This window comes from Melozone crissalis, unplaced genomic scaffold (assembly GCF_028551555.1).
Source record: "Melozone crissalis strain CALT ecotype California unplaced genomic scaffold, PUWL_Pcris_2 ptg000013l_1, whole genome shotgun sequence".
NCBI lineage: Eukaryota > Metazoa > Chordata > Aves > Passeriformes > Passerellidae > Melozone > Melozone crissalis.
The window spans coordinates 61,871,620-61,894,436 of NW_026535791.1; the positions used below are offsets into that span (position 1 = coordinate 61,871,620).

A 22,817-nucleotide genomic window follows, 5' to 3' on the forward strand; every position below is an offset into this window, starting at 1 on the left:
CGTCCCGGCGGCGGCGGTGCCGGCGGCGGCGGGCGGGGCCGGGCGGGGCGGGGCGCGCCGCGGCGTCCCGAGCGCGGCCGGCGGGCGGGCGGGGGCCCCGGCGGGAGGCGCGGCGCTGCGCCCGCCGCCCCGAGCTCGGCGCCGCCCGGCGTGGCCCCGCGCCCCTGGGCGGAGGGCGGCGGGGGCGCCGCGGAGGGCTCAGCGCGCCCGCCCCGCCTCGCCTCGCCTGCCGCGGCCGGGGGATTAGTCAGCAGTCTGCGGGCAGCCCCGCTCCCGCGCAAACTCCGCGGCGGGGGCGGGGAGCGGCGCTTGCCCCTTCCCCTTCCCGCGGCGGGGCGGCGGCGGGGCTGCCCCCCCCCACACACCCCCCCGGCCGTCCGCGCCGCCGCTCCGCGGCGAGGGGCGGCGGGTTGGGAAGTCGGGCACCGAGGGGCTGGGAAACTCCTCTCGGGCACGGCGGCGTTGCGGGAGGACGAGCGCCCGAGGCGCCCCGCGCACGCACAGGGGCGGGCGGGCGCGCGCACACACCGCACACACACGCACACGCGCGGCGGCCGCCCCCGGCCCCCCGCAGCCGCGGCCGGCGGGGAGGCGGCGCCCGGCGGGGCTGCCCCATGGTCTTGAGGGGGCCGTGGGGGAGCTGCGGGGGCCCCGGCGCGGCGCTCGCTCTCCTGCGCGCCCTCCGCACTAGGATGTTGCGGCAGGTCTTGCACAGGGGGCTGGGGACGTCCTTCTCCCGGCTCGGCCACTTCGTCGCCAGCCACCCGGTGTTCTTCGCCTCGGCACCCGTGCTCATCTCCATCCTGCTGGGCGCCAGCTTCAGCCGCTACCAGGTGGAGGAGAGCGTGGAGCACCTCCTGGCCCCCACGCACAGCCTGGCCAAGATCGAGAGGAACCTGGTGGACAGCCTCTTCCCGGTGAACCGCTCCAAGCACCGGCTCTACTCCGACCTGCAGACGCCTGGGAGGTACGGCCGGGTGATCATCACCTCCTTCCGCAAGGCCAACATGCTGGACCAGCACCACACCGATCTCATCCTCAAGGTAACCCCGGCGGGTCCCCCGGCCCCGAGCATCGCTCCCCCGCCCGGCCCGGCGCTCCGCATCCCGCCCCGCTCCCCGCACCTGCCGCCGGCACGGACCCAGCCGCGCATGCCGTGCTGTGCCCGCCCGGCTCGGGCGCTGCCACCGCAGCTCCCCGGTCACCTCCCTGCAACAGTTGGGACGCCAGCCCGCCGCGGGAGCCGGCACCGCGCTCCCCGCTCCCCGGCCGCGCCGCGGCATCCGCGCTCTCCCTCCTTTTTTTTTTATTTGGTTTTTTTTTTTTTCACCCCCACCCCCCATCTTTTTCTTTTTTCCCTATTTTGCTCTTATTTGCTTTGGGTGAGCGAGAAGGGCAGTCTGGCTTGCTTAAATAATTTTTTGATGTCTCGACTCGCATGGCAGTTGTGCTCCCGAGTTAGGGCATCTCGGGCTTTCGTAAACTCAAACTTCAAAAACAGTTAGGTACCAGTCTATCAGGCTGCCGAGAATGGTTTAAGGGGCTGCTGCTGTGTCTGGACTGCACTTCTGCATGGAGAGGGGTACCACAAAACCTTCTTCCCGCTGCTCATCAAGGCAAATGACATAACTCAGCTGCTTATTTTTAGTGGGTAGTGTTTTTTCCCCTCCTCTCCCAGCCCACCAGCACCGGTTCCATAGAGGAAGAGAAAATCCAGCCCAGCTGTAGACTGCAGGCATGGTGCAGCCTGTGCTGCCGGTTCAAGTTAGAGCGGGCAGCATCCTCCCACTTGAGCAGCACGGAGTGTGCAAGTCACAGTCTGACAGGACATCTCACTGTGCTATAGATCATAACATGTCAGAAACCTGCGTTTCTTCAAGCTGGTGCTCTAGTTTATGCCCCAGTAGTTTTGAGCAATCCTGGAAAGAAAAACAGGGATGATAGATGCAAAAACTTGAGTGTTAAGAGGGTCAAGTTCACTCAAGAGAAAGGAAAGGACCATTTTGAAATAAGCAGAGGTGTGGCTAGCTCAATCCTGCACATTTTTGGTGTTGCCTTGTGGAAGCCCAAAAGATTTCAGCATTGGTTTGGTTTTTTTTCCCTGAATGTCAAACTGTCAGCCCATATAAAAGCCAATGTTAATTCTTCTTTGTCACTTCAAGGAGTGTCTCTTCTAAAATGAAAAAACAGATGCAAACACCTATTGTAAGAGATTTCAGGGAGACCTCTCTATTTACTAAACAATGAAATAACTGTTACAGTGAATTTATTTGTATTTAATTTCCACTATAGGCACATACAGAACTGTGGTACAGAGCCACACAGTATTTTCTGTTTTCTTTTTGACATATTACCCAACAGTAATGAGCAAACATTTAATGAGTGTCAACTCACTAACTACAGTAACAGCAATGTTACTGGCGAATGAGAAAACTCCAGAGAAATTATTTTCATTCCTTCATTTTCTTGCACTGTGAATTGCATTTGCATCCAGTATATGCACATTTACTCAGTCATAGGACAATAATGATAGTGGATTTTTTCTCTGTACTGCTTTCTCTGGAGATCTGTAGTTTTATCAATAGCAGAGTGACACACAAATAAATGGTACTCAGAATCTTTCTGCAGGCAAACTTCTGCATGAGATTTATCACGTCAGCAAGAGAGGTATAACTTAGAAAGTTCTGTCAGTATTTAACACAACCCCATTTTTAATAGACAAAATTCACAAAAAATATTATTTTTCTTTTAGTGAGATAATGAACACCATTGTCATTTGATTGTTTAGACATTGTCAGACGTGTCTGATGCATTATTTCCAACTCTCTACTTATCTAGTTAATTCCAGTATGTTTTGTGTTGAATGGATTAAGTTCCTGATGATGCTTCTGTTTGTGGACAGAGGCAGGCTCAGGCAGCTGCCTGTCCAGCCTTGGGGATGGCCCATCCCATGGTCCCATCCCAGAACAGCAAACAGGAGGGAGGGCTCCTAGCTCCCAAAATTGTTCTATCTGTGGTGATGCAGGCCTACATCATCTTGAGTTAACAGGGCCCACCAAGGGAAGGAGAAGGAAAAAGGTGGCCATCAAGGCTTTCCTATACCCATTCGGTTCTGTGAAAGGGAGAAGGGAGCAAAGGCAGCCCCAGCCGCAGTCCAGAGCCAACCAGCTCAGAGGACTGTGCTTGTAAATAAGTGTCCTGGGTGAAACCACAGAGTAAATCCCACTCACGTTTCTGAAGCTGCCATGGAAGCACAGGCAGGGCAGAGAAACAACACGGCAGCTTTTGCTTATCTTTCCTTTTCTGGAGGATGACCTCCCTGAGGGAGAGGTTTTGCTTTGGGATAAATGTCAGGTTGGATGCTGGCTCCTCCCACATGGCTGTTGCTGCATCTCCACCCACAAGCAGGAGGATGGGAGACACAGGAGGATGGTTGCCCCAGGCAGATGCTGGATGCTCTTGCAGCACATCTTGTTGGTTTCCTTACCTGCCATATCCCACTTCATCTCCCAAAGAGGGAAAAGAATGAGCCTTGAGCAGCTACAGCTTCCCTAGTCATGTGCCAGGGAAAGGGGATTTTCCCTGATCTAGGCAGAGGAAGAAGTCATCTTCTGTTACTGTTCCTGAGTAAAGGGATACAAAATTTTGGGCTCTGAGCGGTAGAAGCTGAAACATAGATGGTCCTGTCAAAAGTTCATCAGTCTAACATCCAAGTCAGTCCATTATTCAATGAAATTATTGCTATGGTGACATCTCTAACACACTCTGGTTAGCTCAGTGCAGTTCCTGGTGGGCACATGACCAGGCTGACAAGTCACCATTGCCAGTGCTGCACGATCCCTTGCTGCTGGCTGGGAGGGGGTTCTGGGCAGGCTCAACCCCAGGACTGGCTCAGCCCAGGGCTCAGGCAGAGCTCCCAGAGCAGGAGCTGCTGGAGGGCTCCCGCTGGCACTGCACATCTGCCAGCACCGCGCTGGCTGCTCCCAGCACAGCCCCAGGTCCTGATGGACACACCAACTGCTCCACACAGGGGCTCTCCTCCTTAGCAGAGAGGTGTGTGGCTCCCTTACAGAATAGTTCTGCTTTTGAGACGATGCCAAGTACTCTTCTATTTCTTATTTTTGTGTAAATCTCTATCCATCGTTCTCATAGCTCCCTGTAAGTGCTTACACCATTTTAGGCCTGCCATCCCAACATTGCATTTCCAGCTGCCATAGTCATTTGCAGAAGGGAGAAATCTAAACATATCCTGTCTCTGGTCTTGAATAGGTGTTCCAATAAAAAGCCTTGGTAGAATCTCAGATATGGAAGAGATGCATCCTGAGACTGAGATATCGTGGGAGGACAATAATGAAATTTTACTTGCTGCAGTACCTGCACTATAGCTGAGCATAGGTAACTGGCATCCTGTGCTGTTGTTGTGCAGGACGTTTCTTCCTCAAGATCTGTCTTTTGAGAGAGAGAGGTAGGAGGTAAAAACCCCTAACTGAAGAAAGTGTGCTTTTACCCCTGCATTTCCAATGAGTGCTTAGAAAAGCAAAAATAATTGGGATACTTGATGTGGACCATCATGCAGAGGTTCAGATGATTATATAAGGTCTGTAGAAATTCTCTAAAAAAACCTAGAATCCCACCTAAAAATAGTGTTACAACAGCCCCCCTATCATTTCATGGTGATATTTTCACTTGCAGCGAGAGACTTGTTAGGTTAAAGTTATACAAACTCGTGGGAATACAGACCTTGACAGATTTTTGAACCTCAGAAAATACATTCGAACTTAGAATTTGACACACTGATCCTTCTGATTCTGTTTATTCCTGTATGCTTACAGTGAGTTAACTGCACCGTACTAAAGACTTTTTTGAATTAAAGATTTACCCTTTTTTTGCAGGAAAATATTCTCTTTCCATTTCCATTACTGTGTTTATAACAATAACACAGTACTAATATTTTTTTGGCAAAAACTCCGCTTAAGATATCAAGACATGAAGATGAAAAGGGATTGAAATGTAACACGCCTTACTGAAGGGGATTGTATTTGCAGTTTCCTTCTATAAAAATCTCTAGATGACAAGGGGTTTTTTTCTTAAAGAAACCTTTACTAACTACAGATTTGTAGTGCTTATAGATTGCTTCTCTCCTAAACTGGCCATTATTTGATCTAGGTAACTGACTAAATATGTATTTGTCCACACAAATAAAGTAAACTCAGTTATTTCTGTTTAAGGACACATTTATTTAAGAACTTCAGAACTTCTGATTGCTGCAGAACAAAACAGTTTAGCTCCAAAATCTTGCAGACCTCATACTTGTTGGGGTTTTATTTCCTCTTTCTGCTCCCTAATTATTCTGTTCCTGTTAACGTGTGTGTTGGCACGCTCTGTCTGCGGTCCTCACGGATTTCCTCACTTACTTTGTACGTGTGAGGAAATTCGTGGAGGAAACAACCCTGTTTAGAAATAACCACGTTCCCTTGTCTGTGGTATTCCCAACTGCTTTGCTGTACAAACACGGCACTCTTTAACCATTACTTCCGAAGTCGGTGGAAGGGGGTTGTGATTGAAAGCTGGGTCTGTTGCAATCCTGAATAACACAAGGTATCCTTTTTTAGAAACTTTTGGCTACTCCTGAATGCCTGGACACAGGCAGTCAGCTGTGGATCTAGCAATGGATGTCTCCACCTTCTCAGGGTAGCTCGGGCACTAAAAACACTTCTTGAGAAACAGGCAATAGAACACACAGTGCATTCTGCTGAAAACAAAATAAAGGATGAAGTCATGTCTTTAGAGCAAGGCTGTAAGATGAGGGGAAGAGTCCTAATACAAGAAAAACAAGGGTGTGAAAGCAGCAGAAGTGCAAGCCTGTTGTCATAGCAGCACAATGCTGCAGGGCTAAAATGTATCTTATGCGAAAACAGATGAGAATTAAGATACGCAGGTAAGATCCAGGCGCAGCCAAGGAAGAGGGAAGGTAAATAGCACGTTGCAAGGGCAGTGTGGAAGTGTGTGCAGAAACCCCCCTGAGCTCCCAGTGTCAGCAGCAGCGGCTCCTCAGAGTGATTCCTGCAGGCAAGAGGGTTTGGTCTCTCCCACAGGCGCTGGGCAGCGCCTGGAGCAGAAGTCCAAAAGTTGCCTGTGCCTAGGAGGATGATCACATCCCCCTGGTGCCCACCACCCCTGGTCCTGCTCCAGGAGCACCAGCCAGGACAGGGCCCCTCTGCTCTCCCTCCTGCTTCACTCCATGGTGTGATGCTCCCAGCCAGCCGAGCAGCCCGTGCTCAGAATGCCCAGCATCCCGTGTTGCCTCGCCTTTCCTGCCTTGGAAGGTCGGACTTTGCTTCCCCTCCAGCAAACAGAACACATGGAGGACAGGTGTTTTCAATAGGTGGCTGGATGTGTTGTGTGTGCTGGGGGATCACCCCTCAGGGAGAGCACACAAGGGGGCCAGGGACATCTGTGCATCACAGCCACCGAGACCAGGCCACCTCCAGGCAGTGCCACAGGGCTGAGGGAGAGCTGCCAGGGCTCCCCACTGACCACACTTGTACTTCCTAAAAGCTGGGACAAGGCCCTGCCTTTAAATTGGGGTTTACAGCCGGAGAACCCCCTCTTTCTTATTGAAAGACAGAAGGAGGAGCCGAGTTGTTAAATGAGACCGTGGGCTGTGAACCTGCAGCTATTAAGGTTTCCCTGCGGTGCAGAAGGGGCTGTTCCTCAGGCTTCTGCTTGGCAAGAGCCCCCCTGAGAAGCAGTACAAAGATGGAAGGGTGTTCATGGAGACCTCTGAAGCGCATGGAGAAAGCCACCCGCGGTGGAACTGATGCAAGATCAGACAGAAGAGCGAAGTTTTGTTCTTTTTTCCCCATCATGAAAAATTGATCTTGTTGCCGCACACCAGGCTGCGCAGAGAGGTTTCTGCTGCCCAGGTGTCCTGTCATCCAGCAGCAGTCAGCCCAAAAAACAGAGTGGCCTTCTCTCAGTGGAACAAATTCAGGCAGATGTACAAGGTGTCAGAATTAAGATGGTATTGATTAGAAAAGCTTCTCCACTTCAGATTAGAAAAGAAAAATCATATCTAGCGATTTTCTGTAGCTACCAAGAAGACAGATGGAAATGTAAATGTACGCACATCTGCTGCTCCGAGCACTAATAGTTGTCCCTCAGTTGATGACTTGTAGTTGAACCATTTTTAGATTTTATTTTTCTGAAAATTGTTCAGAGAAAAGATAAATCCTTGTGGTTTAGACAGCTGAAAAAATTAGTTGCAAAAATAAATCCCGTGCATAATTCGTATCTTAGCGTCTCTTCAGGAAACCTGATTGTAGGACTGAGCCAAACTACTCAAAGCAATCCTTGCTGCTTGCTCTCCAGCTGTGACTTCTAATGCTTATCCCGAGCCATTAGGATCTGTTGGCTTCCTCTGCTGGCTGTGTGCAGGCTCCTCATCCCTTGCTAGGCTGGCATGGCCAGGAGGCCACTGCCACCACCCTCTCTGAACCCCTACCCTGGACCCACAGTCTCGGACTGACAGCCGGGCACAGCCTGGCCAGGGCTCCCTTGCCCTCCCTCTCTGCACCTTCTGATGAAAATGCACTCTTGAAGGTTTAATTCTGCCCCTATCTGCAGAACCCACAGTGGGGATTTTTTGTAAATTAAGCTGGAAGCTGTGCAAGTCTTTTCCCTCTCATAACCTTTTTACGTTTTGACTGAGGCCACCTCTTGACGTGAATAAAAAAGTACACTGCAAAGGTATGAAATGCCAGAGATTACTGAGATCATAGAAGAAGTGGAGAAATTTATAGCTATCCATTAAAGGCATTTTCTCCTCTTCATTTTCCTTGGCACAAGTTACCTGTAAAAATTACTAAAAGAGTAAACCAGCATCTCATAAAAATGAAGTGTATATTTTAAATTATTGTCTTCATCCTGCTTTCTAGTTTTTCAGTCTTGAATCCAAACAGTAATAAAATTTTAAACAGTAGTAGGTAATGAGTTCAGAGCCTTCCCAGTCTTTCCTCCATAATCATGAGGTTAGAATTTATTTTTCTTTTTTTTTTTTTAATGAAAACTGTGATTAAAAAAAAAAAGGCAATACTTCAGGCTCCAGGACTCAGAAACAACAGACTTGGTGAAAATGACAGCAAAAATATTCTAAGAATGGCAACACTGAAAAGCAAAGCTAATATTGGATTTGAACCATCAGCTGGAGACTGCAAGACTAAATAAGTCAAATAATAGCAGCAACACCAAGGTAATACAGCTTTGCAAAGATGATGCTCCTGAGAGTTAAACAGTCTGCCTGCCAGATCATTGGCAGTGCAGGAGGACATCCATATATCTAGCTAGTTTTGTCTCATTGGCCATTCATTGACTGTATGTCAAGCACAAAGTATAGTCAAGTCCTTACAATGAGTTATGTCCTCAATAAACACCACATATCACTGCTCAGCAGCAAAACCAAACATATCTTTGAGGTCTATATGATAAGCAGGAGGTAGCTGTACACATCCTTATGATTAGAAATGGTGTCTGTGGCTGACCCAGCTTGCAGGGGAGTCAGGATGTGTTTTCATGAGCTGGGCATGGGAGCTTGTTAAAGCCTGAATGGTCCCACTGCATTTTGCTGTGGCTGTCACTGTGGAGTTTCCCTGGGAGCAAAGCTGTGCCACCAGCAAGGTGAGATCCAAGTGGGACACTGGTGGCTGGGTCCTCATCCCCTCTGCCCATAGATTTGATTGGGGTAGGAAATTATGTAATATGAGTTTAAAGGATTTCTGGGATTGGACCATTGTGCAGATGAATCAGCAGTTTCTAACCCATCCCTGCTGGGAAGGGATCTGTTTCCTTCACAGGGAGGCTGCAGACTTCTTTGTTACCTGATTAAATTAACAAAATTCTGGAAATACCTTCTCACTTCTGAATTAAAGGATTTTTCGACAAAGCAAAGGGGTACAGGTTTTTCTCACCCCTTCTTGTAGCTTCCTGCATCTTTTGCAGGGACTTAAGAATAAAAACAAGCTTTCCCTTCTGTCCTGACCATACATCTCCAGTACAACCTTTTGCCTTCAGGCTCAGCTTTGATGGCACTGCTGAAAGTTGTGCTAAGCTCAGTTCAGAGGAGAGCTGGCTCATAGAGCCCAGTGTGGGGCTTGGCCATCCAGGGCCCCCAAACTGACCCTGCTGAGGGGCTCTGGCTCCCAGCACCTGTCTTCCTGTGCTGGTGGAAGAGATAGGAGGACCAGCAAAAATAAAACAGTTGGAAGAACTTCCAGCCATGGCTCTCTGAGGCCCTGGTGCAAATGGCATAGCCCAGGATAAGTGGAAGGATTTTTGCTTCCTGGCATCCTCCTGGGCCCATGGACAGAATCAGCTGGCAGGGAAGTGCAAATGCACCACTTCTCATCTGTCAGCTGTGCCACAGGCTTAGACATGGCTTGGTGGGGAGGTGTGAGATCAGTACAGCCCTCACCTGGAGATATTTGCTGCAAGGGATTTGTCTCCGGGTTGAAACCATCATTCCTCTCTGTCTAAAATAAATAACCAAGGGAGCACGGGACTTAAAGTAAGCAAAGACCAAGACCAAGATGTTACCAAATGCAAATGACTAAAGACTAAGGGAAAACACTGTTCTAGAAATCTCTAAGGTGGTGCAGGACACAGAAATACCACTTTCAGAAGGGAGAGGGGAAGTCCAAGGAATGGTCACTGTTTAAACAATGGCAGAAGGAAGAAGTGGATGTTATTATTTCATGTCTGAACACTTTCAGGGACTGTGTGCCACCATGGTGAGGGAGCTTAGGTGGTGCTGTGCAGTTCTCATGCTGCAGTGCTCTGGCATCTCAGCTTTTTGGTTCCTTGCACTGTTAGCTAGCTGCAAAAAGCTGGGAGTGATGAGCAAGCAGCGCATGTCTCCCTTCAAGAAGAACCATTCATTCAGATTTTGTTATTCCTTTAAATTTCCCTTTCTCCTAATAGGATCAGTAGGGATAAGAACAGCTGGATCAGTGAGGATCTGGTAGCCAGTCATTTGTCCCAGGACTAGGTGCCAGGTTTATTCCAAGTTAAATGGTTACTTGCTATTAGAAACCTCTGCGCTGAGGAGTGCAATATGCATTATGCATTAGCATATTGCTAATGTTGTCCCCATCACACAACAGCCCTTACCATCAGACTGAAGTTTCCTGGGGACCTCCTGGTGTACCATAGGTAAGCCAAATTGCAGACTGTGCAATCCTGTGAACTCACAGGATGTGCCCTTGTAGCTCATGGAGCTTCAGTTTTCTGTGGAAACCATTCACCCAGGGTTATGGCTGTGGCACAGCTGAATTCCCAGCATGGCAGCAGGGAGAAGAGTGCCATGGGACTGCAGCTCTCATCAGGGAGGAGGCAGCACCCTGTGGCTCTCGGGCTGCCACGGGCAAGCAAAGGGAGAAAGGAGAAAGCTGCAGCACACCCTGCCCTGCACTGAGGCAGCAGAGGGCTTTCCTAGCATCAGGTCTGAAAAAAGTGCAGATAAAGTGTTGTGTTTGTCTTGAGAAGGAAAGTCTGGGTCAGAATTCCCACTGCTGAATCCCTGGGCATGCTGGTGCAGTTCTCAGCATCCTTTGTTGGGATGGAGGGAATGGCAAGCTTTCCTCTTCTTTGGCTGTTTGCTGCCAATTTGAGACCAAACATTGTGGCCATTGGCAAAGCTCAGAATATATCTCAAAGCTGCTCTAAACTGCACAAGCTTGCAGCCAGCTCCAGGGGCTGCTCAGCTGCCAGGATGTGCCAGGACACAGAGCTGTCTGCCTGCTTCCCTGTGCTCCCCAAAGCCCCGTTGCTGAGAGGTGGGATGGGCAGCGCCCGCTCCAGCCCAGCACGGTCTCAGGAGCACCAGGCCACTGCTGCAGAACAAGCTCCTCAGCCTGGAATGATCATTTCCGAGAGGGAAGGAGGATTTTAGGTGTGACATTTAGTTTCTAGCCTTTCACTAAAGATAAAGTAATAGATGAGGTTATTTTATAAGCTAAATATTAGAAGAAAGTGCTTCAGATGTGGAAGGAAGCAAATACTGCAGTGAGGCAGGGTGGGTAAATAGCAACACACACTGTTTGATAAAAGTTGCATGTCAGTTTAGTTTCTTCTGCATTGTGTCACTCCATAGATCCTCTCTGAAGGAGTTGTATTGTGAATCTAATAAAGGCAGGAAATTCCTTCTATTCCTCCTGGTTTCCCTCAGCTGTGCTTCTTTATGTGGCGCCTTGTTTTATAGCTGTTGTCAATGAAAACCATTCAGTAGCTTCCACTGAAAAAAAATTAAAATCAGATATCTGTCTTTGATCTGGTAAATCAGGGCATTTTCCCCAAACTGCAGTCATGTACAATAGAATTTGTACCCCAAAACAACGGAACTTTGCAACTCCAAACTGAAAAGATGGGAAGTATTCCCCATAGAGGATAATTTTTTTGTCATGTTCCTGCAAATATTTTATTTTGTTTTGTTTTAGAAGAAGTTGTGCAAAAGACTCCAAACTGTTGCACAGACAATTACATTTTTTCTCTCACCACAATGAAAAATTTCGCTTCTCACCATGGCCAGGTATCGTGTTCTCACAGAACTGTGAAAAGATTTGTTAGGTCAGTTCATTTCTCAAACTTATGTTCCTAATGTCAGTATTGAACTTTTATTTCTGTCAAAAACATTAAAGCTACTCAAAGGTGGAAAAATACACCCCCAAGCTGCTAGAGAAACAAGATGAGAATATAGAAATGTTGTAATCTTTGTCTATATGATGTCACTTTATCCTGTGGAATGGAGGCAAATAACTAAATTTATACCCATCATAGAGTGTGCAATGGAATCACAAAACAATCAGGTTGATGGTACCATATAAATTAGGAGGGGGAAGGGTGGCTGGGTGGGCTGCTGCAAATAAGTCTCAAATACCACACAAAAGTCACTATGACTGTTTCTTTTCAACAGATACAGGGGGTTAGCCAGGATTATTAGACATTTTTTCCTTTGCCCCCAGAAGAGTGTATAAGCTCTACTGCTCTCCTGTACACTATCTTCTATTTTTTAAAGTGTTTATCATCAGACAGAATGATACACAATAGCAAATTCAATTTTTTTTTTTTAAAAACACTGTAACCCTAGCCTATTTGGGCTATTCTTTTGCCATATTTTAAATTTCTTGTTTCTTCTATGTTGACTAAAATGGATTCAGAAAAGGTTACAAGAGTTTTCTGTATTTTTCAAGAAGAGATAGTAATTTTTTCTGCCTTTCTGATGCTCAGAAATAACTGAATATTTTTGGAGTCAGGGCTCAGGCATGGCACATTTCAGAAGGATGAGAAACAAAAAGGAAGGTGCACCAAGACCTGCTACACCTAAATAACCTACAAACCCTAAAGTTAGGGGACCCTCACTAATTAACAGAACCTCTCAGAGAGAGCAAGAGAAAACCAGTGTCTGTCTGCCATTGCTTCCTGCTCTCGGACTGCTGAGGATTTGATGGGGGAAAGAGGGAGGAGAAAAGAGGGCAAATTAGTTATTGCCAGATCTCTTTTCCCTGCTGTGCCAGCAGTCTCTATTGGTGGGACATGCAGCTGTGGCCTGTGCTGGTCCCCTGCACTGCCAGGCTGCCAGCACATCCTGCACGGATGGCACACCTGGTCACGGTGCTCTTCTGCCTTCTGTACTTCAGGCTGATCCCTTGAGAGGGTAATTGGGCAATCCTGAGCACAACAGTGTCCCTGGACATGGTTGGGCTTTAGCTGGACCTGTTGAGTTTACTTATTTAGAGAGGCCAAACAGCGGCTGCACGTGGCCCATATGCACATCACATTATGCCAGAGTTACCAGCAAAGGACACTGGGGGATAATACTGATTTGATGAATGTTTCCTTTTTTTTATCTTTTTTTTTTTTGCAATGAGTGTGCTATTAATACTGCAGTCACCAGAACTTTTGTTGTTGTTGCTTAGATCAATAGCAAAGGGACGGCGGTGAGGAGCTGCTGTGGTTCTGGCTGCTGCTGCACGAGATGAACTGGTGAATAACGTGTGTGATTTCTCTTTCCCTTGTAGTTGCACTCTGCAGTGACCAGGATCCAAGTTCAAAGACCTGGTTTCAATTACACGTTTGCCCATATATGTATCCTGAACAATGACAAGACATGCATAGTGGACGACATAGTGCATGTACTGGAGGAATTAAAGGCTGCTCGTTCTTCTAATCGAACTAATTTTGCAATCACTTACCCGATTACTCACTTAAAGGATGGCAGGGAAGTGTACAATGGGCATCAGCTCGGTGGGGTTACTGTGCACAGCAAGGACCAGGTGAAGTCTGCAGAAGCCATTCAGCTCACCTACTACTTGCAGGCAATCAACTCCCTGAATGACATGGTGGCAGAGAAGTGGGAGTCCATTTTTTGTGACACTGTTGAACTTTTCCAGAAATCCAACAGGAAAGTCAAAATGTACCCTTTCACTTCCTCTTCGCTGAAGGAGGATTTCCAGAAGACGAGCAGGGTGTCGGAACGCTACCTGATCACGAGCTTGGTCCTTGTGGTCACCTTGGCCATTCTCTGCTGCTCCATGCAGGATTGTGTCCGCAGCAAACCCTGGCTTGGCCTGCTGGGATTGCTGACAGTGACCCTTGCCACCCTGACTGCTGCTGGGATCATCAATCTCACTGGTGGGAAATACAATTCCACCTTCCTGGGAATCCCCTTCGTCATGTTAGGTAACTATCTCCTCTCTCTCTTTTGTGTGTTTGTGCCTCCCTGATGCATTTCCCAGCAAGCAGACAAGCATCACTGCATGGTTCCTGTTGTCTCATTCCTGCAGCACTGCCCGATGCCAAATCCACACTGCCTCTTCTCCTAAACTGTTTTTATGGTGCCGGGACATTAAAATCATGTCTGGGGCTCTAGTATGGCACAGCACAATGCTGTGGGATGTGGAGCCTGTGCAGTAGCAAGGAACAAGGATGTGCAAATGCTGTGCCTTTTGCAGAGAGGGAGCCCAGCTGCTGCTTCTCTGTGGGTGTCTGATTCTGGTTTTGGAGGGAGACCTTTGCAGTGGTCCCCATGCACCACTGACAGCATCAGCTGTGCTGGCAAATCAAAGGGCTGCCCATGCTGGGCATTTAGGGAATGCTGGCTCCTTTGGAGACCAGACTGATGCTGTCCTGGCTTGGCAGGTGTCTCCCTGTGGAATAAGAGCAGTGGTTGGTTCTGGGTTGCATTTCTCCAGAAGTCCTTGTGTTGGCTGAGCAAGTGTAGGGAGAGTTTCACAGCCCTGGGGTGAGAACTTTGGCAGCCGTGGTCAGGGATGGACCTGCAAGCTCAGCACCAGCACATCCCACGGCAGAGGGTTATGGAGGGAAGGGGCACTGGTTGTTCCCTGGCTCCTGTGCCAGCAGAGATATCTTTATCTCCCTGGGGTTTGTTCCACCTTCACTCACTGTGGAGTATGGAGTGGTTTCAGTTTGTTTTGTTTTTTGTTTTCATCGAGAGGACAGCAGTCTGGCCATCTTGCTCCCAAACCAAAGTCAGAGCCCTCTCCTGCTGGCACCAGGGCATTTGTGGGAATTCTGCATATTGTACCCAAAGAGGCAGGAGGACTTCACAGGAGAGCTCTGGAGAGTTCACAGCCTCTTTGTTTGTTTTTGCTTCATAACCAGTGTGAAAAGCTTTGTGCACTGTAGGTGTTTAATATGTCCTTGTTCACACCATTATTCATTTGTGGAGAATAATACATGCATTGATTTGATCACAGCTTCCCCAGCTGAAAATCAGTGTTCAGTAATCCTTCAGGTTTCAAGTGTAAGAGTGTCTCCACTGACTTAGTCACATCATGTAGTGATATGGCATGTTTAGAGCACAGCTATTTTTATATCCAGCACCAGGTTCCTGTGCTGTGCTGGTGCTGTAGTGCTGCTGCACTGTGGTATTGTTGCACTTTAATTAAAGACTATGCTTCAGTGCATCACACTACCAGTTAACATACAGAATATATTCAGTGACAAACAGAATCCAGCTGCATTACATTGCCTGTCATTTCCAGATGACATCCATGAAAATTAAACTACATTGTAATCTAGAGGAAATGCAGTGCCAGAAAGTCAGAGTCAAAAGAAGGGTATCTTTCTGACCTGAGTCTCTGGGTTTTTTTGGTGGGTTTTTATGCCTATTCATGTATTATGAAATTCAATTCCTCAAACTAAGTAGTGTATATTAAGTGTAACTTTAGATAGGAGGGGATTTTCTGGTGTGTTACAAGAGTAGCAGAAAAGCAGTCTAAAGTCCAGACATATGAAGTGAAAGTACATGGGAAAACTGACTCAAAAATATGAAATATTAGCTTTGTTTAGGGATCAAATATCTGCTCACTGGGAAAACCTTTCAGATCTTTAATTTACTAGTAGTGACAATGCTGAGACTTGAAATCCTCAAAGATTTACAGATAACTGTGAAAAGTTTCACATGTCTATTTTAGTGCTCCTTTAAGTGCCAAGCTGTATAGTCAATTCTGCTTTTCTTTTAGGTTTTTTTTTCTTTTTCCTGATTTTTTTTTTTTGCTCTTGCTTGGTTGAAGTATTCCACTCTTAAAAGGGCAGCTCAGCTCCCACTGTGAACAAGTCAAGGTAGAGCAGCCAAGTTCGTGTAAATCTAGCCCACTTCCCCAGCTGCATAAAATCTCCCAAGGGACGGGAATATCAACAGGTGAACAGAAGGCACTGACAGCATTTTGGAGTTTTTAATGGGAACTGTCTTAAGCTGGCAGATAGCTAGAAAAGCAGGCTGGCCTTTTTTTTTTCTTCTTCTTTAAGTACAAAGGCAAGATTCATGCGTTTTGAGATGTATTTCATACCTAGATGTTGTTTTGCTTATAAAGGATGTTTTAAGTCAAGGCAACTGAAGGCTGGAGACACCCAGAGCCTCCATTACAGCCCGCTGAACTGCTTCCACTTAATTCCAGTGACCGTCAGATTAGATCATAGATTAACTGACCTTTAGAAAGCCAAAGGATTTCTGGCTAACGACGTAGCCCTGTATCTATTACTCATCATCTCATGGCTAAAAGCAGAAATGAGATAGAAAAAATGATTACACCGGACACATTTCAGGCACAGCCCCTTTACTGGTATACATCATTAATGAAGTTTCCCTGGTTTACAGCAGCTGAGGATTTTTAACTTTTCATCAGCGTTGCGGAGGCGGGGGGACGCTCTCCAGACATCATTTGACACAGGATGAGATTACATCTTTCATAACAAATAGTTTTCATCATGCACTCTGTCTCCTCCTTGGACCACTTCCTCCTGTGTTTCACTGCACAACCACTACAGCATTTGTATCATGTCTAACCTGAGTTCCCCTTTTGTAACTTAGCTGTCCTCCTTATTTATGCATTGCATCTGGAAAATAATTTATTTTCTTTTTCTTTGCATATTTGGTACCACTCTCACTTGCTCAGTCTTCTTCCTTTTCATCCCAGCTTTCCTCAGACTCACACAGACTGTGTTTACCAGACTTCCAGCAGTCTTCTTACTTTTGACCATTCCACATCTTCCATGGAGTGTGGTGCCTAAATCCAGGCACAGGATTCAGACTGAGGCTTTCAGCAGCACATAGAGTAGGAGGAGGATTTTTCACATCTTGCATATGGCACTGCTGTTCATACATCGCCATATGTCATTCATTTTTTTCTCAGCAGTGTGAAATGGTTGGCATTTGGTTGGTGGTACATGGTAATTCACAGATCCTTCATGTCATTTTCTACCCTGTTTTCACAGCCATTTATTCCAAACAAAATGCAGGAGTTTGCCCCTGTCCTTGCTGAATTATAGCTTGTTTATCTCTCACCATTTCTCCTCAATAAGTTTATCTGGAGACCATCACTGTCTCCAAGATGTATTAGCTGGTCAGCAATGTTATGCAATTATCAACCTTTTCATATTTTCAAGAATTACTTTCTGAATAGGTTGTCCAGTCACAAGCCCAGTCTAAAAATATAGGCAGTATGTCTGGAAAATAGTCTGATCAAAGTGCTTTGTAATACTTCTTCCATTCATCCTGTTTTCTTTGACATCCCTTATTCATCAGCCATTTCCAAGAAAAAACAAGCTACAGTGAAGGGTACCAGCCTCTGTAGATGTTGAATCCTCAGCTTTTGCATCAACAGGGAATTTTAAAAGTTACTAAATTACCACGACTTACCAAATTACAGTCTTAGGCTGTGTAAGTGTAGGCAGGAATATCTTTTGCCTACTCCACCTGTTAAATATGACATGCCAGTTTAAACGCGTCATACTTTGGTTTTAATCTTGGTAGTTTATTCTAATTTATTTTACTTTTCATTAAGGCAGATTACTGTAACCCATCTTACAAAAGCTGAGTCTGCATAGCCTGAGTATGTCACTACTGTGATGACTTTTATGGTGAGGCAGGTTTCTTTTTTGTTGTCCCTGATTTCTGACTCAATGGCAAAAACTGAAGCCGGGAGAAATGTTGCCAGGGACCCCCTTCCCCAGCAGATACTAAATAGTGAAGGTTCTCTCTGGTGCCTGGAGGTCCAGCTGTGAGAGGCTGGGGCTGGCCTGAACCGCACCGATGGCTGTGGGGTGAGGCAGCAGAGTCCAGGCTGGCTGCAGCCACTCTTTTCTCTGGGATGTCTTGTCAAGTCAAACTGGGAGCTGCTCTTCTCCAGTTATAGGTTAACACAGGTACTTCCAACCTGAAAGTGAAGCCTAAAACCTGGAAAAATTAGCAGGCTCCCACTCTTTGTCTGGACATTAGCTTATGTCTCTGTGGTTTTTTCAAACTGCTATCTACATCTATCAGTGTGCAAACAAGTAATTTAAGGACAAGTTTGCTGACATGTCTAGATCTTGTGAATACTTTGCTGAATTTGGGATGTTAATTTTTGACCATGTGAACAAAAACAAATTAATTGTACACCTAGGTTGTGTTTAAAATGGCTGATTTATAGTGTCAGCTGAAAAACAGAATTAAAATTCTGATTTTCTATTGCCTTCTTCATTAAAAGCTACAGATGTTTAGTCTGGCACAGATGCTAATATATCCATCATAAGTTTCCCTTACACGTTAAATGCTGTTTAAAAACTGCCAAACCTTTAAAAGTAATGTTTTCCTCAAAAACATCACAGCGTTACCAAACAGATCATTGGACAACAACCAGCGCTGTCTGAACAAGTTTTTGGCGTGACTTTTTTTCCCTTCCCGGAGGCAGAGTGGAAACCTAGGCACTCAAAAGAAAATTGCAACATAGCCCTCTGCACTGCAAGCTAGCAATGTGTTTGCTGTTCCTTCAGAAATGGATACAGCTTACTCGGGGAGAAGTGGCTCTCTGCAGCTGCCAAGTTCGTGAAAAGCATCGGCTCTGTGAAACCGCGCTGGAACGCCGGGCGCTGCCAGATATGGGCAGGGACACAGGGCCAGCTCCCTGAGCTTATATTTAGCCTCCAGTGCTGGCAGGGGAAAGCCAGGTAGAAGTTATGAGAGTGGCTTCAGCTTGTAGCACACTGTAAAAGGAAATTATAGGCAGCTGTGTGTGAAACTCAGCAAAAACGGGCAAATGAAAACCCCTTCTTACAACCCCCATGGCATCCCGCCCTGCAGCATGCCCCCTCTGGGATGAGAGAAAGGAAGAGCAGTCAGCAGAGAGATCCAGGGAGGGATGGCTGGGAAGGAGCAGGTGGAAATGAAGGCAGGACCCAGGCAGGGTTCCCCTGAGGTTCAGTCTCAGTGGAGGAAAGTCAAGGGTAGAAGGAGACACCCTTACAGCACTGCAGAGGAGGCTCAGGAGCAGGTGAGGTATGCAGCACTTTGGAAGGTACCTGAGGAACCAGGGCTCATAGTGGCACCTTACAGATGCAAAGAAGTTCCAGTCACTTTGTAGAAACACAAATTTGTTGGGGGCACACCTTCCACGTGGCTTGCCTTGGGGAAAGCTGTGCTGATGGAGAAGTGAGCTCAGATACCTCCCTGGGGGCTTTACAAATGCAAAAATTTGGAGCACCATAGATGGGATATGAGGTCAGAGACAGTTGGGAAATAAAGTTGGAAGGAAAAAGGCAACAGAAGAAGAGGGGAGGGCAATGTGTTTGATGATAGGAGTGAAAAGCACAGGAGGGCAAGGGAGAGCACTGCTGAAGGTTAGAGACCATGAAGGCAACAGGCAGCTAAACCCAGCAGGGCAGCTGGCAAGCAGCACAAAAACCTGAGGGTGTTCAGGCCAGCACACAGCAGTACATGGGGCTCACTGGTGCTGTGCCTCAGTCCAGTAAGGCACCTGGCCTGGCTGCTGCTTAGTTCTCTGGAAGAACATGCTGGTAGGGAGTTGCAACATATGCCAAATTCATACATCCAAAAAGCATCCATTATCCTCCCTGTCAAGCATCCAAGTGTTTGCTATATTCAATAAAACTGAAGAGTCAACATTGGTTACATATAGAGAGTCAAAGACAGTGAAGCAGCCCCTCCACAGGTCTCCCCAGTGCCCTTCAGTCCACACACAGGAGTAACACACACACCCAAATGTTTGACTTTGTATAGTATTTTTCCACCAATTTTCCTGCGGTCAGTTAATAAAATTGTGACACTTACTGAGTCTGTTTTTTTATTCCCCAGCTAAGCTTTCTCATTCTACCTGTCCAACTGTTTCTCTGCTATCCTTTCATGCTGTGAGGAAGCATGGCCTCCTTCAGCTGGCTCAGCTGCTGACCCCGTGTCTCTTTCTCCCATATCATCCATCTCTTTAGCAGTATCTGGCAGCCTCCTCCAGCAGGACTCACCCATCTTCCTACTCCAGGCCATGGCATCTCCTTCCTAATGCCTGCGCAACTCTCAGCATCTTTTGGTCTCCCTAAGCTTCCTTCATCTTTCCTGCTGTTTTTCACATTCCTGTGAATGTGTCCCTTCTGCCATTTTGGTTGGGTTTTCTTTAAATTTCTCCTCTCTCATCCTCCCCTCTCCTCAGCCACAGCTGGGCCCATTGCTCCCACCATTTTCCCTATATTCTTCACAACTTCCTTGGCACTCACATAGTGCCCTGCAGTTGTATCTCAGCTGCTTGTGGTTTCCACCATTCATCCTTTCCTTTTTTCATGCTGCCAAAGCACTCCAAGAGTGCCCTGGAACTACACTTGGTTTTTTGTCACTCCATCTGCTCAGCTTTCCCAGTTCAACCCTGCACAGCTCAGTTACAGTCCTAAAGCATTTTGCGGTTTATTCCTTTCATCCCTCTTCTAAGAAATGAATAAAATTATCTGGTTTTATCTACCCTGAACAGACAGAATCCCAGAGTTGTCACTTTCCTCATCATGCTTTTTTCTTCTCCCTTTTCTGTTCTCAGTCCCTCAGTCTTTTATTGTGGATTCTTACATTTTATGACATCTCTAAGCAGCCATGCATCTTTTGCAGTCCTTCAAGCATCACATGGTATTTTTGTTTCTCATGTGGAAGAGGGAGTAAGAGCAGAAGTAGGTTCCCAGGCCACCCCTCCTCATTCAATGTTCCAATTAGTCCTCTCACCAAAGTCAGCACTGTCCACCCAAGGTAGAGCTGATTAATCACCTCCTTCACCTGCTGGTCTTCCCCACTCCAGCTCTCCTCCTGAAGAATGATGTCTCCAACCACTTAAGGAACCCAAACACAGAAGCCACTATTGCATGGGAAACAAATAGACTTCAAAAACAAATGGTGCAGACTGTTTTAGACAGCAGCCCTTTCCTGAGCAGTTGGAAAGCAGCAGGCAGAGCTTGCAGCTGGCACGCAGGACAGACACACAGCCAACATGGTGCCCAGGTTCCCCCTTCACCAGCACAAAGCCCAGAGAAATCCCTGCACACGGTCGTGCTTCTTGGCTTCAGAACACTGCTGATGACTCAGATAATTTACAATGTTTTTTGGAAGAGAGGAGCTGTATCCATAGGAAGGCAGTCCAGAGAACATCTTAATGTTGAAACCAAGTGCTGTACAGCCATTTCCTCTTCATTTTTGGTGCCCCAATATCCACTTGTGAAAAGTATGTTACAGGTGATGCAGCATGTTCGATGAACATTTATTTATGCAAAGAGGAACAGAAAGCTCTTCCACTTTCACTGTCTGCATTCTTTTAACTGTGAGGAACTCAGTGCATGCAAGGGCTCAGTGGAGGCTTTGTCAGAGGTGTCCCAAACAGTCACAAGTACTGAGAGTTTGGCGCTGACATCCTGATTTTCTTCATGTAGTGAAGTCCCTCGAGAGAAACTTTCACATATATGAGAATATACTGGAAGTTCAGAGGTTAAAGAAAAGAATCTTGTCTCTATATCTACATCTACATGTAGAATGTGTGTATGTGTGTGTATGTATATATATATATATATATATATATATATATATATATATATATATATATATATATATATTCGTTTGTGGTACACTTTATATACTGGGCCTGGGTGGTCAATGAAGACCTGGGGAACATCAGCAAGAACTGATATGACTTCATTTTAGGTCTGGCTGCAAGAGAGATGGTGCACATTGTGAGCTTCAAATAAATTACATTCCCCAAATAGACAGTAGCCTAGAGGTATGCAGGGAGGGGACCAGTCATTTTCAGGTCATGAAACCTCTGGCAGAGAATCCAGAGGTGAATTAACTAAATTGGAGTAAGTCTGGATGCTTTGTCAAAAGCCCAAGTTGAGTTCCAAACTTGTAATTTTATTTTTTTTAATCAGTAAAAATAGTGAGTTGGATGTGCTTTAACTGAATTTTTGCAACTTTCTGAACATTGTGTTTCACATATGGTTGATCTATATATTATGAGTAAGAGTAGTGACAAACATCACTAAAACAGGAGAATTTAAGTGTGTGCCTGAGATGTTTCAGTTGTAGCTTTCTCGCCAGAAAAGGAGAAACTTGAAGAGTGGTAAACAAATTCATATTCCACTGGCCCATGTTCCACTGGGACAGCACTCCTAGAAGCAAATGATATTTTAGCTTGTAGCCTTAGAAATTTAAAGCAGATTGAAAAGCTGTTTGCCCCAAATATACCCACTATGCCTTACTCCGTCTTCAGGAGGTTTGCTGTGTGTCACTTGGCTGCTCTGTAACATGGTAGATATTAACCTAGCACGGGTGATTGCAGGAGGCTCTCACTTTTAAGTGCTTCTTTTCCACAGCATGCATAAAATCTGTCCAAAAAATACCTAGTGATGAAAATCAGTTTTCAGTTCTGTCCGCCGATATGAGTCACGGCATGTCATATGTGAGAAAAGCCCGGGTTTCTTAACAGACTAACTCCACGTGTGACCACATCCTCAGCTAGTGAGGCTTGAGTTTTGTGCACCATGGGGAAATTCATCCTGCCAGCTGTACCTGTCCTGGCATGGCACTCTCCCATCCTGGACAGCTCCCCTGGTGCACAGGGTGAGCTCACACACCTGGGTCTGCACCCATGCCAGCAGCAGTGGTGAGCAGACCCCTGCCCTCCTCCCTTGTCATCCTCCTCGCGGTTTTCTCCTTCTCTCTTCAAAAAACAGCTCACCCAGGGCACTCTGCTTTCTGGGAGATTTCCTGGTGTTTCCAAGCTAAATAGGATGAAGAGGCATTCCTGGGAGGACTTTGGGGCAGGCAGATCCTTCGGAGCCCAAACAGAGTCAGGTGCTTGCTGCAGAGCACAGCCTTGCATGTACAGCACAGGTTTGGCTCAAATGCTTTTGGTTCACATCTGCAACAGGTCTGGGGGGTCAGTAGAGGAGCAAGCCATGCAGACATAAATATTCCAGCAGCTAAAACCAGATTTTGCTAACACACA

General features: G+C 46.7%; 1 protein-coding gene across 1 annotated transcript in view; it reads left to right on the forward strand.

The window, feature by feature from the left end:
• The first annotated feature begins 626 nt into the window (after positions 1 to 626).
• The window catches only part of PTCHD1 (patched domain containing 1), a 37,596-nt gene continuing 15,405 nt past the window's right edge, over positions 627 to 22,817 (forward strand). Inside the window, exons 1-2 of the mRNA XM_054271746.1 lie at positions 627 to 1,043; positions 13,071 to 13,731. Coding sequence (XP_054127721.1) covers positions 693 to 1,043; positions 13,071 to 13,731 — 1,012 coding nt within the window. The 5' untranslated portion in view covers positions 627 to 692. The remainder of the gene's footprint in view (positions 1,044 to 13,070; positions 13,732 to 22,817) is intronic.